The 23,123-nt window shown below is 50.4% G+C and overlaps 1 protein-coding gene across 1 annotated transcript; it reads right to left on the bottom strand.

Moving 5' to 3' along the window:
• Window positions 1–368: 368 nt before the first annotated feature.
• On the bottom strand, window positions 369–1,375 carry LOC147599853 (olfactory receptor 14A16-like). The gene has a single exon (XM_086752914.1). It carries the CDS (start codon window positions 1,296–1,298, stop codon window positions 369–371), a length of 930 nt encoding a protein of 309 aa, XP_086609040.1. The 5' UTR covers window positions 1,299–1,375.
• Between the last annotated feature and the right edge of the window lie 21,748 nt (window positions 1,376–23,123).

Below are 23,123 nucleotides of genomic sequence, written 5' to 3'. Positions count from 1 at the left end.
TTCTATAATTTTTGGCTCAGTGGAACCCAATTCTGCTGTAAGCATAACCTCAAACACCAGGAGAACACAAAGACAAAAGATTATTAAAAAGATCATTTCCTTGGAAATTTTTATGGCACCAACTTTGGATGAAGTATCCAGCTTTCAGTCACTGCACAAAGAACATATAGTTTTATTGAAGATCTGCTATTGGACAGTTCACATCGGACACAGAGCAGTGCAAGGCTCAGACACAACAGGATCAAGCCTCAAAAGAGGTCGTAAAACTTAGAAAATTATATGGAAGTAGAATTATCACGGAGGAAAAATAAAATAAAAGCATAACATAAGCTCTAAGAAACATGCAGAGAAGGGGAGGTAGGTTGATTTCAATGAAAGTATGTCCATTGAGTCAGTTTCCATAGGGCATCCTTGAGCTCCTGGTTCCTCATGCTGTAGATGAGGGGGTTCACTGCTGGAGGCACCAGTGAGTAGAGAACAGAGACCGTCAGGTCCAAAGATGGGGAAGAAATGGAGGGGGGTTTCAAATAGGCAACCATGGCAGTGCTGATAAGCAGGGAGACCACAGCCAGGTGAGGGAGGCAGGTGGAAAAGGCTTTGTGCCGTCCCTGCTCAGAGGGGATCCCCAGCACAGCCCTGAAGATCTGCACATAGGACAGCACAATCAAAACAAAACAGCCGAATGAGAAACAGAGACTAATCACAAGAAGTCCAGCTTCCCTAAGGTAGGTGTCTGAGCAGGAGAGCTTGAGGATCTGGGGGATTTCACAGAAGAACTGGTCCAGGGCATTGCCCTGGCAGAGTGGCAGTGAAAATGTATTGGCAGTGTGCAGCAGAGCATTGAGAAACCCACTGCCCCAGGCAGCTGCTGCCATGTGGACACAAGCTCTGCTGCCCAGGAGGGTCCCGTAGTGCAGGGGTCTGCAGATGGCAATGTAGCGGTCATAGGCCATGACAGTGAGAAGATAATACTCTGCCGTGGCCAAAAAGACAAAGACAAAGACTTGTGCAGCACATCCCATGTAGGAAATGGCCCTGGTATCCCAGAGGGAATTGGCCATGGCTTTGGGAACAGTGACGGAGATGGAGCCCAGGTCAAGCAGCGAGAGGCTGAGGAGGAAGAAGTACATGGGGGTGTGGAGGTGGTGGTCGCAGGCTATGGCAGTGATGATGAGGCCGTTTCCCAGGAGGGCAGCCAGGTAGATGCCCAGGAAGAGCCAGAAGTGCAAGAGCTGCAGCTCCCGTGTGTCTGCGAATGCCAGGAGAAGGAACTCAGTGATGGAGCTGCTGTTGGACATTTGCTGCCTTTGAACTTAGAATGCCTGCAAGGAGGAAAAGTCATTAACAAGCTGGAAAGGACTTTTCTGAACACTACCAAAGAAGTTTTGTAAAGACTCTCACCTTTCTACAGACTCTGCCCCCCTTTTTTTTTTCCATTTCTGAAGTCCTTCCTTTATCTCTGCTGCTGAAGCTCTGGTTTGGTGCTGGCTGAATGTGCCATGAGGAACTGGGCCTCTGCCCGCTGGCTGCCCAGGTGTCAGATGTGCTCTGCAGCAGTGATTTCATGGGAATGGTGGAAGCAGGGGCCAGCTCTGGTGTTCAGCTCAGTGAGAGGAAACCACCCCTAATGCAGAAGGGCTTGTCAGCATCTGCACTCCCTGTTCTAATGAACAAGGATGGTAGAAGGCAGATTGAATGTTTAAGTTCTTTACTTATTTCTGTTTTCATGATTTCTGTTACAGTAATTAAAAATTATTTCACGGTACCAGTAACCCCCAGCATTTTGTGCTGCACTCAGAGAGGACAGAGTGAGTCTTGTATGAGAAGAGAATTGCTGTGGCTTAGTGCAGAGTGAGGCGAGCTGGTCTGTCCCTCAGTCCCAGGTGCTCTGGGCTTGCAGCATTCTGAGATTAAACGCAATCGCGCTGCTATGTTTGCAAAAAAGCCAGCAGACACTGCTGAAAGAACAAGGATTCACTGCAGACCACGAAATGACTCACCCTTTTCCAAGGTCTCAGCACCTCATTTCTAGCCCACAGCACTTGTAGCTCATTTCACTGACTCAGCAGCAGGGATTATGTCCACAGCATCTCTGTGCTGAACCATGGGGTGTGCAGGTAATACAAAGATGTTATGAGAGAGTTTTGCATCTCTGAGGGAAACTCACAGACTGGGAGGACACCCCAAGAAGTTATGTTGGGTGTTTGCATGATGATATCTCACAGAGGGAAAAGCAGCTCCTGCCCCAGCCCCACAGCCTGCAGTGCCCACAGCCCCACAGGTGAAAGCTGGGACACTTGTTCCCATGGACACAGCTGCAGGAAAGGACCCACAAGATCAAGGGGGGACTCTGCAGCTGGAACTCCCCTCCCCAGACAGCCTGATAGCAAGAACAAGATCCCAGCAGCAACACCACAGAGAGGTGGAGGCACAAGGGCAAATACAGCCAGGGTGCAGCTGAGAGAGGACAGGGCAGAGGCAGGCGGGCACTGGGGACAGCGTCCCCCTCCCCCAACTGTGCGTGCCCCCTCCCCGACACCACCATTGCCGGGCAGCTGCTCTCAGCCCCTGTGCTCTGCAGAGGGCCGTGGGCACGTGGCTGGAGAGCTGCAGCACGGCTCTGCTGGAGCTCTGGCTGCAGAGGAGGGGGTTCATGGCTGGGACCCCACAGCCCTGAGGGCAGAGGCTTGGGTGGGTGGGAGAGGAGGCCAGGGGGCTTGCTCAGAGGAAGGGGTCTGCCCTGGAGGGGATGATACAGAGATTTCTGAATTCTCCCTCCCACAACGTCTGGTTTCTGTGTCCCCTTATTCCTTGACTGTAAACCTGCTGCCTGGGGATTTTCCTCCTGGGAGGAGTTTCCCTGTCTGATCTCTTTTCCCTGTCAGCACTCACAGACCCCATTCCAGCCTCTGTGCACTCACCCTGGCCCTACACACACCTGGCTGTTTGCAGGGCGCTGGCTGGGTGCCTGTTCCTGTTTGGAGATTCCAAAGGCCAGGGCAGGACAACCCTGCTGGGTGCAGCAAGGGTGATGCTGGTGCTGTCCCTGGGCAGAGGAGTGGCTGAAGGCACTTGAGGAGGCTCTTAGCAGACCAACTGACCACTCACAGCTCAGGAGTCTTAGTAAGTTCTTCGAACTTGACAGCTCCTTTTTCCATTTTTTTTTTCACCTCTTCACCCCCTGAAATAAGAAACTAAAACCACAAACTTTGGGAGATCCTTAGATTTGTAGTAATTCTGCCCTGACCTTACACATGAAAAGCCCCCTCAGAAATGTCCTGGGGTGAACTGGAGCTGTGAGGAACTTTGACCAACGCAGCAACCTCTTGACAGCAAAAGAACCCTCTCCTGCCAGGAGTTGTTTTTTCTGCCCACAACTTCTCCTCACAGCACTGTTCAGAGCTCCCTGGGTGCTGTGGTTTGGTTTAGTACATGGGGTTGTGGAGGCGGTGGTCGCAGGCTATGGCAGTGATGATGAGGCCGTTTCCCAGGAGGGCAGCCAGGTAGATGCCCAGGAAGAGCCAGAAGTGCAAGAGCTGCAGCTCCCGTGTGTCTGCGAATGCCAGGAGGAGGAACTCGGTGATGGAGCTGCCGTTGGACATTTCCTTCCTCTGGGCACTGGGGTCCTGTCCAAGTCAGAAAAGGCAATTTCTCATAGAACCATCACCCTCCCCAAAGACTCTGTCCTTCCAGAAAGACCTTCATGCAGCTCCCTGGCTGAGCTCTGGGTTCTGCTGGCTGAGGGTGCAATGGGGAGCAGAGGGTTCTGCTGTGGGCTCCTCAGGAGTCAATGCTGCTGTGCACCAACAGGGAGGAAGGAACCAGGAGTGATCTCTGTTTAAATCCCCTCATGAAATCAATGACATTTCAGCACTGTCCCTCCCAACTCATCCAACTGCAGAGCTGAGCTGTGGGGGGTTGTTTATGTTTCTTTTGTTCCTGCCCCCTGTCCCACCTGAGGAGGGTTTGCTGAAGGCAGACATCCTTGGCATCTCTGCGACACTGCAGGTGCCATCCTGAGAGCCCTGGGAGGCAAAGGGACAGAGTCTTGGTGCACAGGGAGGACAGACAGTCTGTCCATCCGTCCTGCTGTCAGCTGCCCTGGGCTCACAGCTCTCTGAGCCAGAGGATGAGCACACTCAGCTCTTCCCCTGAAAGGAACTGGATGCTGCTCAGAAGAGAGGAACCCAGTTTCAAAATGCAGATGATCTCCACACTCCCCTCTCCAGGGAAGAGCTGTCAGCCTCTGGATGCCCTGAAGATGGGGTGTCCTTAACAGAGAGCCAGCTTCATCCCCACCCTCTGGACTGCATTGCCCAGAGACCCACAGGTCAGAAGAGGGCTTGGGCACCTTGCTCCCATGGACACATCTGCACGGCAAGGCCTGCAGGGTCAGTGGCTGAGCTGCTGCTTAACCCCCACCCCCAGAGAGCCCGAAAACAAAAGCAGCAGCAGCAGGGGCAGGTGGAGAAAGAAGGAGAAACTCCCCAATTTTTCTGCCCAGGGCAGCAAGGCCAGGGCGGAACAGAGGGGCACTCGGGAGTCTCTTGTGCTGGAGCATTGGCTGCAGAGGAGGCAGCTCCTGCCCTGGATCCCAGGGCCCTGAGGGCAGAGGCTCTGCTGGGTGTCAGAGGAGACGGAGAGACTTGTCGGGGGGGAAAAGCACGTTCAGTGCAGGGCTGACAGGGAGATGCCCAAATCCCCCCTCCCAGCCTTTGCTGTCAGCACTTTTCTCTCCCTCCCAGTCTGTGGCTCCAGGGCCTGGATGGGTTCCTGCCAGGAGCTGCTTCTCTGTCTCCGTGTCTGCTACCTGTCAGTGCCCACAGACCACATTCCACACTCTGTGTGCTCCAACCTGCCCTGCAGACCCCTCCTGGCAGCAGGGCACTGCCCAAGAGCTTCTCTGTGTTGGCAGAGGCTAAGGAGCAGCTCAGATGAACCACAGTGATACCACTCAGGTGATGGGGCTCTCAGCAGGCAATGGAAGAGGTGAAGGGACGTTATCAGCCTCCTCACAGACCCACTGACCTTTCAGTCCAATGTTGTGGGAGTGTCAGTCTCTTGTGCAAACCTGACAGCTCCATTGCTCTTTTCCCCCACAAACACAGCAAGAAACTGAAAGCACAGACTTCAGGAAGCACCTTTCCTTCTAGGTGGCACCTGCTTTGACATGCTTCTTGGAAAGCTGCTTCTGGCAATGTCCTGCAGTGACCTGGAGCTGTGAGCAGCCCGGACCAACACAGAACTCTCTCGACAGCACAGGGACCATGCAAAGGGTCCCTTTTCCACCCACAGCTTCTCCCTGCAGTGCTGTTGGGAGCTCCCCGGGCAGGCTGAGTGCTGAGCCTGGCAGAGGCAGAGTCCCTGCCCCAGCACACAGCCCCTGGGGCGCAGGGACCCTGCTCTGAAGGACAGCCCTGGGCACGCCTGGCTGCACACACACATTCACACCCTGCAGCCGTCCCTGGGAGAAGGCAGCCGTCGTGCCCTGTCCCTCTGGCAGTGCAGCAGGGAATCCCTGCTCTGAAGCATCTTCTCCTCCTCCTCCTCTACACTGGAGAGAGATCTCTGTGGGCTGTGGCAGCTGGACAAGACCCCTCCAGGAAGCTCCTGTTCGTTGCCCTGCAGCCAGAGACTTACCGTGCAGGGGGCTGTGAAGGTTTCTCCTCCAGTGAGCTCTCAGCCCAGGCCGCCTTTAACCTCTCTCTGCCCTGCCTGTCCCCATTCAGTGCCTGCAGCAGTGCCCTCAGTCCTGCTGCGCTTTGCAGAGCAGCTGCTCCTGGGCAGAGCTGTCTCTCTGCCGTTCTGCCTTCTTGCCGTGAGCTCCCTGCGTCCCAGGAGCCTAGAGCAGCTCAACAGCAGAGGATCAGCCCAAGGCATTGTAATGACCTCTCTGGTGGGTTTGGGGATGAGTTGGTGAATCTCAGACACTCTAAGGAAGTTGATGAAACCTCTCCAGAATTCAAAGTCAGATGCAAACTCCAAAGTTTCTTGGAGCCTTAATGGGTCCCACTGAGGGACATTACTGACAAGGCCTCCCTGGGGCTGGTGAGAGCAGAAACCTGGAGGCAGACGTGACAGGGAAAGGAAATGTAGAGGTGGCTCTGGTGCTGAATGAACCATAAAGTGACAAATTATGTCAAAGTGTTCAGCCCCAAATCCCAGCCCCTGGGAAGGGAGATCCTGTACCTCACTCGTTGATCAAGGCTCTTCCTGGGGCAGTGTGATGTGGGGATGTGTGGTGCCAAGGGCAGGACTGTGGTACGACACCTCCCAGACTCTGAGGATAAGGTGTCTCCAAAAAGCCAGCAGTGGCAAATACAACAGCCATTGCCAGCAGGAGAAAGTGCTCAACTTTCTAGAGGACTTTCAGTCTTTCCACGTCCCCCTGCCATCTCCACAGCATTGCCTCACCTCTGCCTCCTTCCCCACAGGCTGTGCACATCCACCCTGCTACTGCACCTCACTCTCACCTGAGCATCTTCCTTCCTTTACTGATATCTCTCTGTCCTCCCTGGCCCTCCCGTGAAACACAGAGCCTTGGGCTGATCCAGGGTGACCTGCTGCACAACAGCACTGCTCTTGAGTGACATTTCCTTCTCCTGGTGTCAACTCTGGACCTACCAAGATGAGGTTGATGTTTGTGTGCAAAGTTGCCCTTTGTGGGAGAGAGCAGCAGAGGATGGAGGGCTTTGTGGGAAGGATGTAACAGACTTGTACTACCTACGGTGAGGTTTATAAGAAGACACTTTGGTGAAAGGCAGGAGCACAGGAGGCAAGGAGGGAAAAGAAGAGAGGGTCAGGCTCAATATAGGGAGACACTGTTGCAGCACGTAGACTGTGAGACATGGGAAGCCATTTCCCCAAGAGTGTGTGCTTCATCCATCCCTGGAAGTTTCTCATACACATCTGGATAAAACCAAGAGCAGCTTGGTGCGATCCTGCTTTGAGTAAGCTCTTACTCCACAGATATCTTGCAAATTCCCTTGCAGCCTGAATGACACATTCATTGCTGCGCCTTCACGTCCTCAGCGTTAGGGAAATCACTCAGATTCCCACTGACTGTGGAAGCAATTCATATCAAGTAATGGCTGCATCACAGGCACCCAAAACAGCCCCAATGACATCTTTGGCCTCACCTTTAATTTACTGGTTCCTTTTCCCCCTCACAAGTTCTTCACTTTTATTATCCTTATGGCTTCCAAGACCTCCAGCCTACCGTGGCTGGCTGGGATGGAGTTCATTATCTTCATAGCAGTCCACATAGTTAGAAGTTTTGGATCTGTGACCACAGCAGCGTTGATAATGGATCCATGTTTTAGCTGTTGCTGAGCAGTGCTTGCACAGTGCCAAGAATTTTTCTATTCCTCACACTTCTCTGCCCATGAATAGGCTGGAGGTGGGCAAGAAGTTGGGAGGGGACACAACCAGGACAGCTGGCCCCAGTTGACCACAGGGATATCCCGTACCACGTGATGTCATGCTCAGCAATACAAGCTGAAGGAAGAAGGAAGAGGGGGACATTTGGAGTTACGGCATTTATCTTCCCAGGTAACCATGACTTCTGATAGAATCCTGCTTTCCTGAGCACCTGTCTGCCAATGGGAAGTTGTGAATGAATTCCTTGGTTTATTTTGTTTCTGGGCACAGCTTTTACTTTACCTATTCAAGTTTCCTCATCTTGACTCAGGAATTATTCTCATTTTGCCCTTTCTGATTCTCTCCTCATCCCTCAGGAGAGACGAGTGAGCGAGCAGCTGGATGGGGGCTTAACAGCCACGTTATGGACGTATTTCTGTTTTCACTTGCTCTACAATTTCTTTCCCTTCTTAATGACGGTAAACGTAATTTCTTTACTTTTATTGATGTGATGCATTCTTACTTGACTGGGCAGCTGTAACATAACAGAGTTTAGCCGCTGGTATGGAGTTTTTAGAACAGTGCTTTTCCTCTCACTGCACACTCTGTGTTATCATTTCATGGTAAAACCTATGTTCTGGTTTTGTTAGTGAGGGGGGGCCTAAGGTGGCAGCTTCTGTAGGAAACTGCTAGAAGTCGCTCCCCTTTGTTCAGTGGACTCGGCCGGGCCTAGGGCAGACCCACTGCTGGCCAAGGCCAAGCCAATTGGTAGCAGAATGTCCCGTGATAACGCCTCTGCAATAACGTATTTAAGAAGGGGAAAACAGAAAAAAAAAAGAAGGAGAGAAGATGTGAAGCAGCTGAGTGGGGGCAGAGAGGGGGAGGCGCGAGCCTCACCCTCTGGCCTCCTGCTGGGCAGCCGACTGGGCCCAACTCAGCCCGGCCTGGCTGCAAGAAGTGGAGAGGAGATGAGAAGTGAATAAGATGTAAAAAGGATCCTGAGAGGCGTCTGCCAGCCTGTTGTGAGGAACGGCTGTAGACACCAAGGTCAGTTCAGAAGGAGAGGGAGGAGTAATGCGGCTCCTGGCCAAGATTCCCCTGCAGCCCATGGTGAAGACCATGGTGGAGCAGGATGTCCCCCTGCAGCCCATGGAGGTCCACGGAGGAGCAGAGATCCACCTGCAGCCTGTGGAGGACCCCACACTGGAGCAGGTGGAGGCCTGAAGGAGGCTGTAGCCCATGGAGGGCCCGCTGGGGCAGCTGTTCTGGGGGGACTGCACCCTGTGGAAGAGATGACCCATGCCGGAGCAGTTTCACGAAGGACTGTGGCCCGTGGGAGGGACCCCAGGCTGGAGCAGAGGAGGAATACAAGGACTTCTTTCCCTGACGATGAAGCAACAGCGTGAAACAACGTGTGATGAATTGACCGCAACCCCCATTCCCTTTTCCCCCCCTGTGCTGCTCAGGAGTGGAAGATGGTAGAGATAATATTAAGCCCGGGAAGAGAGAGGGGTGGGGGGAGGTTATCTTGTTCCCTGTCTCATTCTCCTGGTAGTTTTAGAAAATAAATGAGTATTTTTCCCCAAGTCGAGTCTGTTTTGCCTGTAACGGTAACTTTAAGGATTTCTCCCTGTCCTGATCTCAAACCTTGAGCCATTTTTCTTATATCATCTCCTCCTATTCTCTTGGAGGGTGGGGCGAACGGGAGAGAGACTGCGTAGTCTGGTCCCGATCGGGGCTGAACTATGACACCTGAACATCATGACTAGGGAAAAGTTCGCTTGTCCTGCATGTGGCCTTCTGCTGTCCTTTCACCTCCTCAAAGGGATTCCCCACCAGCCTCCAAGCGACACCTTCAGGTGCTGGCCTGTCTCTCAGCACTGCCTCATGACAGCTTGCAGCCAGCTCCATGCAAAGGGATGCAAGATTTGCTTCTTGCTTCCTCCACTCATTATGACATCACAAAATGTCTCGGAACAGCCTTGCTATGACATCATCCTGCTCTCAGAGCATCCTAAGATCCATCCCATCTGGTGCAATGGACTCTTAAGGACTGACCTTACCTAAGTAACCTCTGACTCCATCTCCATCCACTGCTGTGTTCTGGCTGGGCTCTGCCTTTTAGGCACACGCAACTCAGAGACCTTGCTGGAGAAGACAAAGGCCGCTCTAGTCCTCCTCTTGCTAAACCCAGCAGTGGCCACACATTCTCTTCCTTTCTTCTTGACCTTTTCCTCAAGTAGGAACAGCTGATTGTTGTGCCCCTGAACTCCCTTGCAAGTCTCAACTCTGCAGCTTTCCTAAAACCAACCCTATTTCTGAATTCCTCCTTTCTTTCAAGTCTCCGCATCCATCTCCTGTATGCTTCCTTTTTGCCATGGAGTGTGAGCGACTGAGGAACGTACGACAAAGACTCAGTATGAGTAATAAGCGTAGTTTGATTTATTAGTCCCGGGTGCGCATATTTATATTGCTAAGATAAAATATGCCTACTAGTCATTGCGTGATTGGCTTAAGCTCTAATAGTTACATTTGCATATCCCTCCTACTTGCAGTTGGCTAATCTGGAAAGTCTGTTAACCTGGAAAGTCCCGTACTTTTCATGTTTTCACTTTCTCAGAGTTGTTTACGATCTTCTTCAAGGTTGCTTCGTTTACTTTCTCACAGGCGGCCTCATTATTTTCTCACAGGTAGCTTCAGTACTTTCTTACAGGCAGCTTCAGTACTTTCTCACAAGCAGCTTCAGTGATGTCCTTGAGGCCTGCTGCTCACAAACATAACAATTCCATTCGGTCTGGATTGTTCACTAAGTGCCCCTGGTACTCCAGGTATCCAACAAATCCCCCTTTTTGTTTTGAACAGTCCAGACCCACTTATGTGCGCATAACAAAAAATCAATGGCTGCTAGATTCTGCAAAAATATCATGACACTTGCTATCCATGTCTTCTAATAATCCTGATAACATGCTAGAGGTTAAATTCATTTGCTTTTGTGCCCAACAAGCTAATTTATTTAAGTTAGCTAAAGGTTTTTGCAGTTGCTGCCCAAGGAACAAATAAAGATAATGCTATCTGCTCAGCGTACCCAACAGGGTTAAATTGCTGTCACAAAGGGGAGTCAATACTTTTAGCATCTTCTTGCTTGAGTATGATTCCGTAATGTTCTCATAGGTGGAGCAAACATTATCAATTTTCCAAAATAACATGGTCCTCCTATGGCCCTTTTTGGTATTCCTGACCTTATTTTACTACAATATCAACTAGGTTCATGTAGGCCTCTACTGAATCTCCCTTTTTTTTTTTTTTTTTTTTTTTAATGAGCCAGATTGTCTGTATTGAGTTGTCAATCATTTTTTGCAAGCATGGTATGTTATGCCCAGTATGATGCCTAGTATCACAATTCCGATTTTAACCAAGGACAGCAACCACCCAGTTATGCCACACGCAAGCTTAGTTAATAAAATTACTGATCACACGTTATACATATTCATGATTACGAAACAAAGCTAAGTTTCACTACCTTCTAGTAATTTTCTACTATAACATTTTTCTACTATTATAGATATAACAACTCCAGTAACTTTCTTATCTACAAGAGCAATGACTAGTTTTCTGCAGGCCTCTGTTGAAACAAGCCATAAATTCTGCTAACAGTGTCTTGTATCTTAAAGCTTCCCTTCTCATTCCATGGCTTTCTTCCTGCGAGCACGATTGTATCCCTCTCCCAAGGTCAGTTTGCTTTCACTGACACCATACTGGCTCGAGATATACCACATCTCCCCCTTCTTTGTTTATGAGAAGAGGCTTGTTTCAACGCTTTATCTGTTAAAGTCTGCACACATTTTAAGACACAGAATATAGATCAAAATACATATATAAAAGGAATGAATAAGCATCCTACAGCTATTAGTAACAAGCTTATATCAAGTCACCAAACGATTTCTGAATATATCAAAACCATCACTTTGTTGCTGGTTTTGTACTCCTTTTTGCAAGTTTTGAATACTTTGGTGAATAGATTCCGAATGATCAGACAGATTCATGCAGCAAAGCCCATCAAAATCCTGACAATCATGATTTTCTGCTAATAATAAAAAAAAAAATCTATTGCTGATCTATTCTGTTACTAACCCAACTACGCCAAAGATACCGCTGAGCAAGAGGATGATTATCAGCTGGGTCAGAGCAGAGAAGGGAGACAGGCGCAGCACCCTCAGGGCGTCCCCTGTTGTAAATAAAGTGTGCTCTGGGTCCGTCCTCTCCCGTTTGCTCCGAGCCACCTCTGTTTATCCCTCAGTAGATTCAGTGAAAGAGTACTGACCTGGTGTTGCTGCGTGCGTGGCCAGCGCATACAACAAGGCCTGACTAGACATTGCTGCATGTGTGGCCAGCACATGCAACAAGGCCTGTCAAAATATGTGCTCTGCAGGCTAACAGCGGTTCTGTTTTGTAAAGTAGCATAGTGTATAGAATCTACATCAGTTAACAGTGTTGATAGTGCCAATGCAGTTGTATTTATTTGCTTAGCAAGCCAACAGTCCAATTTATTTAGCATAGTTAACGCCTAGGCACTTGCCACACCAGGTGTAAGGACTGAAGCAGCAATAATTTTACTTAGTTTCCAAAACTCTGTATTATCTTGGCAACCAGATTTAATGCTATGTATGCTTCGTTTAGGTCTTTTATGCTGTCTGGATTTTGATATGTGCTCGCATGCTTACGTCATGCTGTGTCACTGTAATGTATAGATCTTAAAGCATTTACAATCATTACCCCTCTAGAAACATTAGCTCTTGAATAGTTAAAAAAAATAGACAGAAGTCCATCTTTACTGATCCCAAAAAGTTCCATCTTTTGTAGTTTTAGCACTCAGCACTCGTGGTTGCTGCTGTTTTACACAGAGTTGCCGTCCTACCAGTGTCTGGCAGGTCAACTGCAGATGATACAGACAGGGATCCACTTGTTCACTGCTCCTGTAAAGACATGAGCGTATCCCTTCCCCCATGTTATAAGAGGGAACGGTCCTTCCACTTATACAAAGCTCGACTCAGACAGGAGTATCTGTTAACCATGTCAGGGGCAGGGGGGTGGGGGTGCCTGGCGGCGGCCGTGGCCCCAGGCATATAAGAGGAAAGAAAACTAAAACCTGAGGTTTAAGACAAGAATAGGGAGGGATCCTTAAAGCCACCGCTACAAGCAAAACAGACCATCACTAAAACCAAAGCAGGATAAGGAAAAAGGGAACAAGACAACCTCCCCCCACCCCTCCCTCTTCCCGCGCTTAACACCATCTCCACCTCCCTCCCCTGCCCAAGATTACCCATACATTTTCTCTAGGGTCAAAAGCTGATTTTGGCACAAAGCTTGCAGAAACACAAATACAGGCAGCAATAATGATGACCCTCCAGTCCGTTTTCAATTATCACCACTGTTTGATGTTCCTGAAGAGGCGTGCGCTACAGCTGCTTTAGTCCACCGAGCAGGAACCCACTGAGGTCCTGAAGGGGTAAGGACACACATATAACCCTTACCAATAAATTGTACCTCCGCAGGTCCTTCCCATTTTCCTGTTGACAGATCCCTGTAGTATACTTTCATAGGTTGTCCCTTAATGCTGTTTGTGGTGTTGGCGTGGCGTTTTACAGGCGGAACCTCAGAGTCCCCAAAAATGCAGAGATAGTTCATATCAAACAGGGTTTTTGACACTCTTTCCTGTGTGTCTCTAACATCCTGAAAATTTTTCAAGTATCTTTTTAATGTCTGATTGGTTCTTTCTGCTATCGCCTGTCCTGTCGGGGAGTGGGGTATTCCAGTGACGTGCGCAATGCCCCACATTTCGCAGAATTTTCTCATCCTTTCACTGACATAGGCTGGACCGTTATCCGTTTTTAATTTTTGTGCTACACCCATCACGGCAAAACTGCTCGTAAGATGGCGAATCACGTGCCCTGCCTTTTCTCCCATTTGGGCCGTAGCCCACACAAAGTGACTGTACGTATCCACTGTAACATGTACATATTTGAGTCGACCAAACTCAGGTACATGGGTCACATCCATTTGCCAAAGTTCACAGGGCCCCAAGCCCCTGGGGTTTACTCCTATACCCAGACCTGGCCCATGATGACTACATTGAGGGCACACCCTAACAATTCCCTTGGCTTCATTTGTTGTAATGTTGAATTGACTTTTTAGGCCCTTTGCATTTTGATGAAAAATGCTATGAGCCTCCTGCGCCGTAACAAAGTCACTTAATGGCACTGTGACTGCCACTAACTCATCGGCTTGGTGATTTCCCTCGCCCAAGCCTATTGTCCACATATGGCTTCTTATGTGAATGACTGCGTATGGTTGATATCTTTGTTGTAGGGCTGCCTGCAATTGTCGAAAGAGCTCACAAAGGCAGGGATTCCTGATGTCCTTAAGCCTTGCGTCCTCTATCCTCTGGAGGACTCCTGCGACATACAATGAGTCTGTCACAATATTGAGCTTCTGGTGATGCCATCTGTCGTAGTTCAGCCCCGATCAGAACCAGACTATGCAGTCTCTCTCTCGCTCCCCCCACCCTCCGAGAGAATAGGGGGAGATGATATAAGAAAAACGGCTCAAGGTTTGAGATAAGGACAGGGAGAAATCCTTAAAGTTACCGTCACGGGCAAAACAGACTCGACTTGGGGAAAACTATTCATTTATTTCTAAAATTAGCAGGAGAATGAGACAGGGAACAAGATAACCTCCCCCCACCCCTCCCTCTTCCCAGGCTTAACATTATCTCTACTACCTTCCCCTCCCAAGCGGCACAGGGGGGGAAAGGGAATGGGGGTCGCGGTCAGTTCATCACGCGTTGTTTTACGCCGCTGTATCATCGTCAGGGGAAGAACTCCTCGCGTTCCTCCTCTGCTCCAGCGTGGGGTCCCTCCCACGGGCCACAGTCCTTCGTGAAACTGCTCCGGCGTGGGTCATCTCTTCCACGGGGTGCAGTCCCTCTAGAACAGCTGCCCCAGCGGGCTCTCCACGGGCCACAGCCTCCTTCAGGCCTCCACCTGCTCTGGCGTGGGGTCCTCCACGGGCTGCAGGTGGATCTCTGCCCCTCCGTGGACCTCCATGGGCTGCAGGGGGACAACCCGCTCCACCATGGTCTTCACCACGAGTTGCAGAGGAATCTTGGCCAGGAGCCATATTACTCCTCCCTCTCCTTCTGAACTGACCTTGGCGTCTGCAGCCGTTCCTCACAACAGGCTGGCAGACGTCTCTCAGGATCCTTTTTACATCTTATTCACTTCTCATCTCCTCTCCACTTCTTGCAGCCGGGCCGGGCCGAGTTGGGCCCAGTCGGCTGCCCGGCGGGAGGCCAGAGGGTGAGGCCTGCAAGGCCCATGAGGCTCGTGCCTCCCCCTCTCTGCCCCCCGCTCAGCTGCTTCACATCTTCTCCTCCTCTTTTTCCTGTTTTCCCCTTCTTAAATACGTTATCGCAGAGGCGTTATCACGGGACATTTTGCTACCAATTGGCTCGGCCTTGGCCAGCAGCGGGTCCGCCCTAGGCCTGGCCGAGTCCACTGAACAAAGGGGAGCGACTTCCAGCAGTTTCCTACAGAAGCTACCACCTTAGGCCCCCCCTCACTAACAAAACCAGAACACCATCGAAGAACAGCCCATACCACTGCTGCTAGCTCCAGGGTTTGCAATGAATCCCCTGGTACAGCCGTAAGAATATGATGGCGCCACTTTCCTTGCTCTTGCCAAATGACAGCAGCACGTCGTGATCTTCTTCCTGCATCTGTAAAGGCTGTGACTGCATCTGGTAGAGGCGTTTCACTCCTTTTGGGCGGCATGATCCACTTGTTCTGACTGATCCACTGAAGTACTGGTGATTTAATTGAGTCTGTAACAACATCATTTGCTGAGGAGAATAAGCTGAGCTGAAGCTCCTCTGATTGACGAAGGCACCATTCCAGCATCTTTTCTTATAGGCAGTCGGATAATACCTGGTTCGGCGCCTGTAATCTGTAACACTTGTGTTCTTCCTTTTCTGATCAACTCACTCAGGTTTTCTAGCTGGTTTTGAATCGTTTTGTGTGGTTGGAGACTCGTGTACAACCATTCCATGATTCGGACCGTCTCCCCCTTTTTCTTTTTGCACTGTGTAAGTGCACCAATGAGTTGAGAGGGTCCATTGACAATGGTAAGGTCTACTGGAATAGTGGGGTCACGACGGTTGACCCACCGTTGGGTAATTAACTCTGTAATACGTTGTAGAGTAGTTTCTTGTTGTGGAGACAATGCTACAGGTGTTGCCGGATCCACACCTCGCAAGAGGGGCCGTAGAATGTTTAAATGGTGAGACCCCACCTGGAGTACTGTGTCCAGTTCTGGAGCCCCCAGCACAAGAAGGACATGGACCAGTTGGAGAAGGTCCAGAGGAGGGCCATGAAGATGATAAAAGGGCTGGAGCACCTCTCTTATGAGGACAGGCTGAGAGAGTTGGGGCTGTTCAGCCTGCAGAAGAGGAGGCTCCGGGGAGACCTGATAGCGGTCTTCCAGTACCTCCAGGGGGCCTACAAGAAAGATGGGGAAAGGCTGTTTAGTAGGGCCTGTTGCGATAGGACGAGAGGTAATGGTTTTAAAATAGAGGGGGGTAGATTTAGATTAGAAATTAGGAAAAAATTTTTTACGATGCGAGTTATAGAACACTGGAACAGGTTGCCCAGAAAGGTGGTGGAGGCCCCATCTCTGGAAACGTTCAAGGCCAGGCTGGATGAGGCTCTGAGCAACCTGACCTAGTCAGGGATGTCCCTGCTCCTTGCAGGGGGGTTGGACTAGATGACCTTTGAAGGTCCCTTCCAACCCTAACCATTCTATGATTCTATGATAAATCGTCATTGGAAATGGTCGTAACCATTGTAGATCTCCCATAAGTTTCTGAGCATCATGCAAGGTGCGTATGTGGGTTGTTATTGTTAATTTTTGCGGGCGGATTTGAGAGTCTGTTATCTGCCAGCCTAAGTAATTCCACGGCACTGTGGGTTGAATTTTGTCTGGGGCAAGAATAAGTCCCTCCTGTTTTAGCGAGTGCATTAAGAATTGTTGTTCCTGTTCTGTGAAAGGGCGTTCTTGAGCAATCAAGACATCATCCATATAATGGTATAGTATTGCTTTGGGCCAGGCGGCCCTAATAGGCCGAAGAGCATTGTCCACAAAGAGCTGGCACAGGGTGGGACTGTTTTTCATGCCCTGAGGGAGTACAGTCCATTCAAATTGTTGAGCAGGTGCTTCTCTGTTGATTGATGGCAAGGTGAATGCGAAGCATTGAGTATCTTCTGGATGCAGGCGAATTGTAAAGAAGCAGTCCTTTAGATCAACTATTAAAAGATGCCAAGATTCGGGTAACATAGCAGGATTTGGTAGTCCTGGCTGCAAGGCCCCCATGGATTGCATCTGCGCATTCACGGCTCTGAGGTCTTGTAGAAGTCGAAATTTTCCAGATTTTTTGCGTATTACGAATATGGGGGTATTCCATGGGCTTGTTGATAGCCGAAGATGTCCTTGTGATAGTTGTTCTTCTACTAGCTGATGTGCTGCTTTAAGACTTTCCTTTTTTAACGGCCACTGCTCGATCCAGATGGGCCTGTCTGTTAGCCACTGAAGAGAGATCGGGAAAGTCCATACCACAGTGACCGCAACTAAAAAGAATTTTTAGTAGTAAGAATAATTCCCAATTGATCAAGGACATCATGCCCTACAAGTCCATTGACTCCCTGTGGCAAAGTCATCATTGTGATGTACATGGAGGCAGTTCTTCCATCGAGGACAACCTGAATATGGTGTTCACTGCGCAAAACTGATGAGTGTCCTCCAACTCCTTCCACGCCTCTGGCCATGGGTAGCAATGGCCAATGTTGAGGCCAGCGTTCTTTTGCGACAATGGTGATGTCAGCGCCGGTGTCTAAGTAGCATGTCCAGGTGAATTTGTTCTCCGGTATTGCAAAGGATAGTTGATGGTACGGGTCGGCGGCCCATAGTCATAGTTAGCACAGCTAAGCCCCCTGTAGTTCCGAATCCAGCTGTTCCCCTTTCTACTGGAGATAGTGCTTCCATATCCTGTGTCAGCTGGTGGATAGGAACCAATTGAGCAATTTTACTGCCAGCCGGGATATGTATCGGTGGGAACAAAGTTTGTGCTATTATTGATATTGTCCCTTTATAATCCGCATCGATAACCCCTGGTAGAATAAAGAGGCCTCTTAGTCCCGTAGATGAGCGTCCGAGGAGTAATGCTCCTTGCGGCTCCCCGTTGATTAAGATGGGTCCTGTCGTAGTGGTGGCAATTTTTTGTGGCTGCTGGTCAACCAGCGTACAGTCTATTGCTGTTGCCAAGTCCAGGCCGAGGCTCCCTGTTGTGGCTGGTCGCAGGGAGGAGGCAGGAACGGGTTCGTGATTGGTTGTCCTGGTTGTTGGGTTGCATTCAGTTGAGCAGGGGCGGCAACTGTTGTCATCGCGCAGCCGCCTGACGCGCTCATCCACCCGTTTCCCGTCAGGCAGCGGTGTTGTGGCTGTTCATGCAGCAGTTGTCACACCAGACTCGTGGGGCACGGCATTGTCGACGGGTATGCCCTTCTTGGCCGCAACGGAAGCATATATTTCCTCTCCACGGTGGGAGTCGACTTGGTTTTGATGGCTGGTGCAGGGGTGCCAGGGCTGCGAACGCTTGCTGCTGTGCCTGTATTAAATCTTTCCCTAGTTCCTGTACCGCCTCCACTAACATAGCTTGTGGTCCCACTGCTACTCTGCTCATGCGTTCTAGCATCTGTTCTATAGTAGCGTCCCCTGGCAACGTTAGGATAATTGACTTTGTAGCTTGATTAGTATTTTCTAATACACATTGTCTTAACAGTGCAGGTTTCATCCAGTCATTCACATCTGCTTGATCTATTGCCAATGTTAATCTGTCTATAAATTGAGAGAAAGACTCATCCCTCCCCTGTTTGATTGTCATATATGAGGGGGAAGGAGGGCTAGTTCTAATGGCACTGATGGCTGCCCTTGCTGTGCGCATGGATTTGAGGCAGACCTCAGCCCGTTTGCAGTTGCATATTTATAGTAACAAATCTGCCTGTTCCCATCAGCTGTTCTATGGTAACACCACTAAGGGGGTCGTCCTGGCCCCGAGGTTGATGGGCAGATAACTCGCAGAGGTGTTGCCAGTGTCCTTGCCACAGTAACAACTGTGACTGAGTCATAATCATTCTTACAATTCCCTTAATGCCTTCCGGACACAAAAGCGTTCCCCCCCATATATAATTTAGTAGTTGTTTAGTGGGCTCGCCATGTAAGCCGGCCTCGTTTACAGTGTTTTGCAGTTGGGAGAGGAATTTCCAATCTAACGGGTGGTGTATGCCATACTGATTTCCATCGGCATCGATCTCATACTTAACAGGGAAGGCCAAATTATCAGAAATACTGCTGACTATCTCATATTGTCCCTCTTCAGCAGCCTGTCTCATAATGTTTCTCCAATTCACTGAGGTAATTTTTATTTGTCTCTGGGGTGTTTCTTGACATTTATTGTCTTTTCGTGTACCCCCATCTGCTATAGGAGTGTCATCTTTTACCTCCTCTCTGTCCAGGGTGGGCAGGGGCGGGGCAGAAGGTTCCGGGGAGTCCTTTTGAGGCTCCCTCCCATTCCGCTTAACTGGAACGGGGCACCCGGTTGCGGGTATAGGGACGTGATCAACACCGATAGACAAACGACCCACAGTTTCTCCACCCAAGCACTCAAGATGTTTTTCCGCTTGATAGTGTTTGATGTTATTAATTACTTCACGCCACGGTTTCATAAGCTTTTTTGCATTTTTATCATCATCTATCACCATACCCCACAATATGTCACCATTCTCCATTCCTCCACAATAAAGAGCGAATCAGAATCCTGAAAACATCCCTTAACTGTCCCGACCGCAACTAATCCCGCCAAGTTTTTGATGCAATTGCTATCTACCCCCCGCTTTTCTAAGAAGCCTTGTAATAATTCTAGGGCTACCTCCTTTTCCATTATGCCAGCAGTTTCACGATTGGCACTCCCTGATTAAGGCGCCTCCTTTTACTCCCTGACTACATGCTCACAATTGGTGCTCCCTGATTAAGGCACCCCTTTTTTGCAGCTTGTCCTGTAGCCCTTGCAGACAGCGAACCCCTGTTTCAACGGTTCAGGCTCCGGATCGTCGCATCTGAAGGACAAATGCATAGTCGATCTTGGCCCCCGGTCGCTGCTCCCGGTGCTTCTCTGCCTCCGCCGCTCCGATAGCAGTGTCTTCTAGTAGGTCCCTGTTCGGGTGCCATTTGTGAGCGACGGAGGAACGTACGACAAAAGACTCAATATGAGTAATAAGTGTAGTTCGATTTATTAGTCCCAGGTGTGCATATTTATATTGCTAAGATAAAATATGCCTACTAGTCATTGCGTGATTGGCTTAAGCTCTAATGGTTATATTTGCATATCCCTCCTACTTGCAGTTAGTTAACCTGGAAAGTCCATTAACCTGGAAAGTCCCGTACTTTTCATGTTTTCACTTTCTCAAAGTTATTTATGATCTTCTTCAAGGTTACTTCGTTTACTTTCTCACAGGTGGCCTCATTATTTTCTCACAGGTAGCTTCAGTACTTTCTTAGAGGAAGCTTCCTTACTTTCTCACAAGCGGCTTCAGTGATGTCATTGAGGCCTGCTGCTCACAAACATAACAATTCCATTTGGTCTGGATTGTTCACTAAGTGTCCCTGATACTCCAGGTATCCAACATAATGTCTTTTCAACAGGCCCTGCTGAACAGCCTCTCCCTATCTTTCCTGTAGGCCCCCTTGAGGTACTGGAAGACTACTACAAGGTCTCCCCAGAGCCTCCTCTTCTCCTGGCTGAAGAGACCCAACACTCTGAGCCTGTCCTCGTAGGAAAGGTGCTCCAGCCCTCTTATCATTTTCGTGGCCTCCTCTGGACCCTCTCCAAATGGTCCATGTCCTTCTTGTGTTGGGGGCTCCAGAACTGGACACAGTACTCCAGGTGGGGTCTCACCTGGGCAGAGTAGAGGGAGAGAATCACCTCCCTCAACCTGCTGGCCACGTTCCTCTTGATGCAGCCCAGGATGCGGTTGGCCTTCTGGGCCGCAAGGGTGCATTGCCGGCTCATGTTAAACTTCTCGTCCATCATCACTGCCAAGTCCCTGTCCTCAGGGCTTGTCTCCATCCATTCTCCAGCCTGTATTTGTGCCTGGGATTGCCACGACCCAGGTGCAGGACCTTGCACTTGGCCTGGTTGAACTTCATGAGGTTGGCACGGGCCCACCTCTCCAGCCTGTCAAGGTCCCTCTGGATGGCATCCCTCCCTTCCAGCGTGTCAACAGCACCACACAGCTTGGTGTCATTGGCGAACTTGCTGAGGGTGCACTGTATCCCACTGTCCATGTCACCAACAAAGATGAACAGGACTGGGCTCAACACGGACCCCTGAGGGACACCACTCGTCACCGGTCTCCACCTGGACATCAACCCGTTGACCACCATTCCCTGAGTGCGGCCCTAGAGCCAATTCCTTATCCACCGAGTGGTCCATCCATCAAACCCATGTCTCTCCAGTTTAGAGAGAAGATTGTCATGAAGGTCAGTGTCAAATGCCTTGCACAAGGCCAGGTAGATTACGTCCGTTGCTTGTCCATTGTCCACCGATGCTGTCACCCTGTCATGGAAGGCCACCAAATTGGTCAGGCACGATCTGACCTTGGTCAAGCCATGTTGGCTGTCACCAACCACCTCCTTGCTCTCCATGTGCCTTAGCATGGTTTCCAGGAGAATCTGCTCCATGACCTTGCCAGGCACAGAGGTGAGGCTGACCGGCCTGGAGTTGCCCTGCATCCATCTCCTGTACGCTTCTTTTTGTCTAAGGGGCTTTCCCATGACTCTTCTGCTTGCTCAAGCTTCTCTCCTGAATATCTCTTCTTCTTTTCCTGACTGTTGGTGCAGATGGTCTTGGACTTGAAAAGCGCTGTCCTTGAAGACCAGCTCTACTGAGCTCTGCTGCCCTTCTGTGCTGCTCACATGGGCTCCCCCACTACAAATCACAAGACTAGGCCAAAGCCTCCTCCTCGGAGGTCGGCCATCTGCACTTTTCTAGTTTCCTTCCTCATTCTCCTGGGGAGGTGAGACCCTGTTACCTAAGGATCGTGACGACTAAGGCTGACTCTGGCTTTCACATCCCTCACCAGATCTTCCCTCTTGGTGAGTAACAGATGCCAATGAGTTTCACCATTGTTGGCCCATCTGACACCCCATCTGCAGAGACCTGTTTCCCAAAGTGTCCCAAGACCCTCCAGCAACCTCCACAATATTTGGCATGCTGATTTGCTCCCCTTCCAGGTACTCCCAGGGTCACTGGTCATGAAATTCTCCATGAGGACTTGAATGGGTTCTTTCTCTCCCACAGCAGTGTCACCTTTTCCAGTCTCTCTTGTGATGCTCACCCTCCAGGTGTCACCCAGCTTGTCCATCCCAGAGACAAACTCTACACATCTTCACACTGAGGACACCTGCCTCCTGATCTTTCTGGCCTGATGATCCTGATCATCCTGATCAGCCATCACAGCACCTCAGCCACGTGAGCTGTCCCAGCACCCCACAGCTGTTATTCTCCCAAAGTGGATTGAAGAGATGGCACATGGGGGTCCAGCTTCTCCAGGCTGTGCCCCAGGCTGAGGTGATTGGTGCATGTCCGGCCTCGAGGTGAAGCCGATCTCAGCAAGGAAGAGAGGATTTTGAAAGTGGTTTTGAGTGTGGACATCCTGTGATACAGGGACATCATGAAAACTGTTGGATGAATCCATGATGGTATCATCAATGGGAAGGTTAACCGATGGGGAGAGAAGAACCAGGAGGGTTTGAGAGTGACGGAACACTTGCAGAGACCTCCGTGGGAGATGTTTTGTGTTCATGTGCTGTCATCCGTCTCCTGGATGGAGAAGGGACAGACCTTGTGTCTCTGCAGCGGTGGGATTCAGTCCCTGGGCAAAGGCACTAAATTGGTCTGAGATGGCCTGGCTGGTGCCCGTCACACCGCTGCTCTGAATGGGGCTGGGCTTCCTGCACAGGGCCGCTGCTGTCTGTGCCAGCTGCATGCAGCTGTGCTGCAGAGCCCTGGCATCTCGTGTAGCACTACAAGCCCATGCTTGGCCATCAAACCCACATTCAACTGCCCTGATTGAGGTCAGGCAGAGGAAGGACGTATGTGGGACAAGTGCCATTCTACCCAAAGGACAGGTGGAAAATACAGCTGATGGTGAAGAGAAAGGGAAACTGTCCTGCCAAAAACTGAACTGTGAAAAGGTGATTCTTGAAGCTAAATCTGAGTATGGTAAGAAAAATACAGTGCTAGAAATAAGAGAAAGTACGCTGCTGGAAAGAAGTGTCTCTGCCCACCTGAGGGGTCATCAGTGATGGCTTCAGGCTGTTTCCCAGCAGGTTCCCCTGCAGCCCCAGGGACAGCTGGAGGGAGCCCAGAGGGGACAGAGAAAGTGCTGCCTTGGGCTGGGCCTCTGCTGCTGAGCTGGGCCGGGCTCCTGGGATGGAGGGAGCTGATGGTAACAGGGCAGCGCTGCAGAGAGACAGCTCTGCCCAGGAGCAGCTCCTCTGCCAAGCGCAGCAGGGCTGAGGGCTCTGCCTGCAGGAGCTGAGGGGAGAGGAGCGAGGCAGAGAGAGGTGAAAGGCAGCCTGGGGTGGGAGGATGCCAA

Source organism: Chlamydotis macqueenii, chromosome 8 (assembly GCF_036417535.1).
Source record: "Chlamydotis macqueenii isolate bChlMac1 chromosome 8, bChlMac1.mat, whole genome shotgun sequence".
Lineage (NCBI taxonomy): Eukaryota > Metazoa > Chordata > Aves > Otidiformes > Otididae > Chlamydotis > Chlamydotis macqueenii.
This window is presented reverse-complemented; position numbering and strand designations above follow the sequence as displayed.

Excerpts from the sequence above, each read along its gene's own strand:
- LOC147599853 (XM_086752914.1), bottom strand. The coding sequence starts at position 1,298 with ATGTCCAACAGCAGCTCCATCACTGAGTTCCTTCTCCTGGCATTCGCA.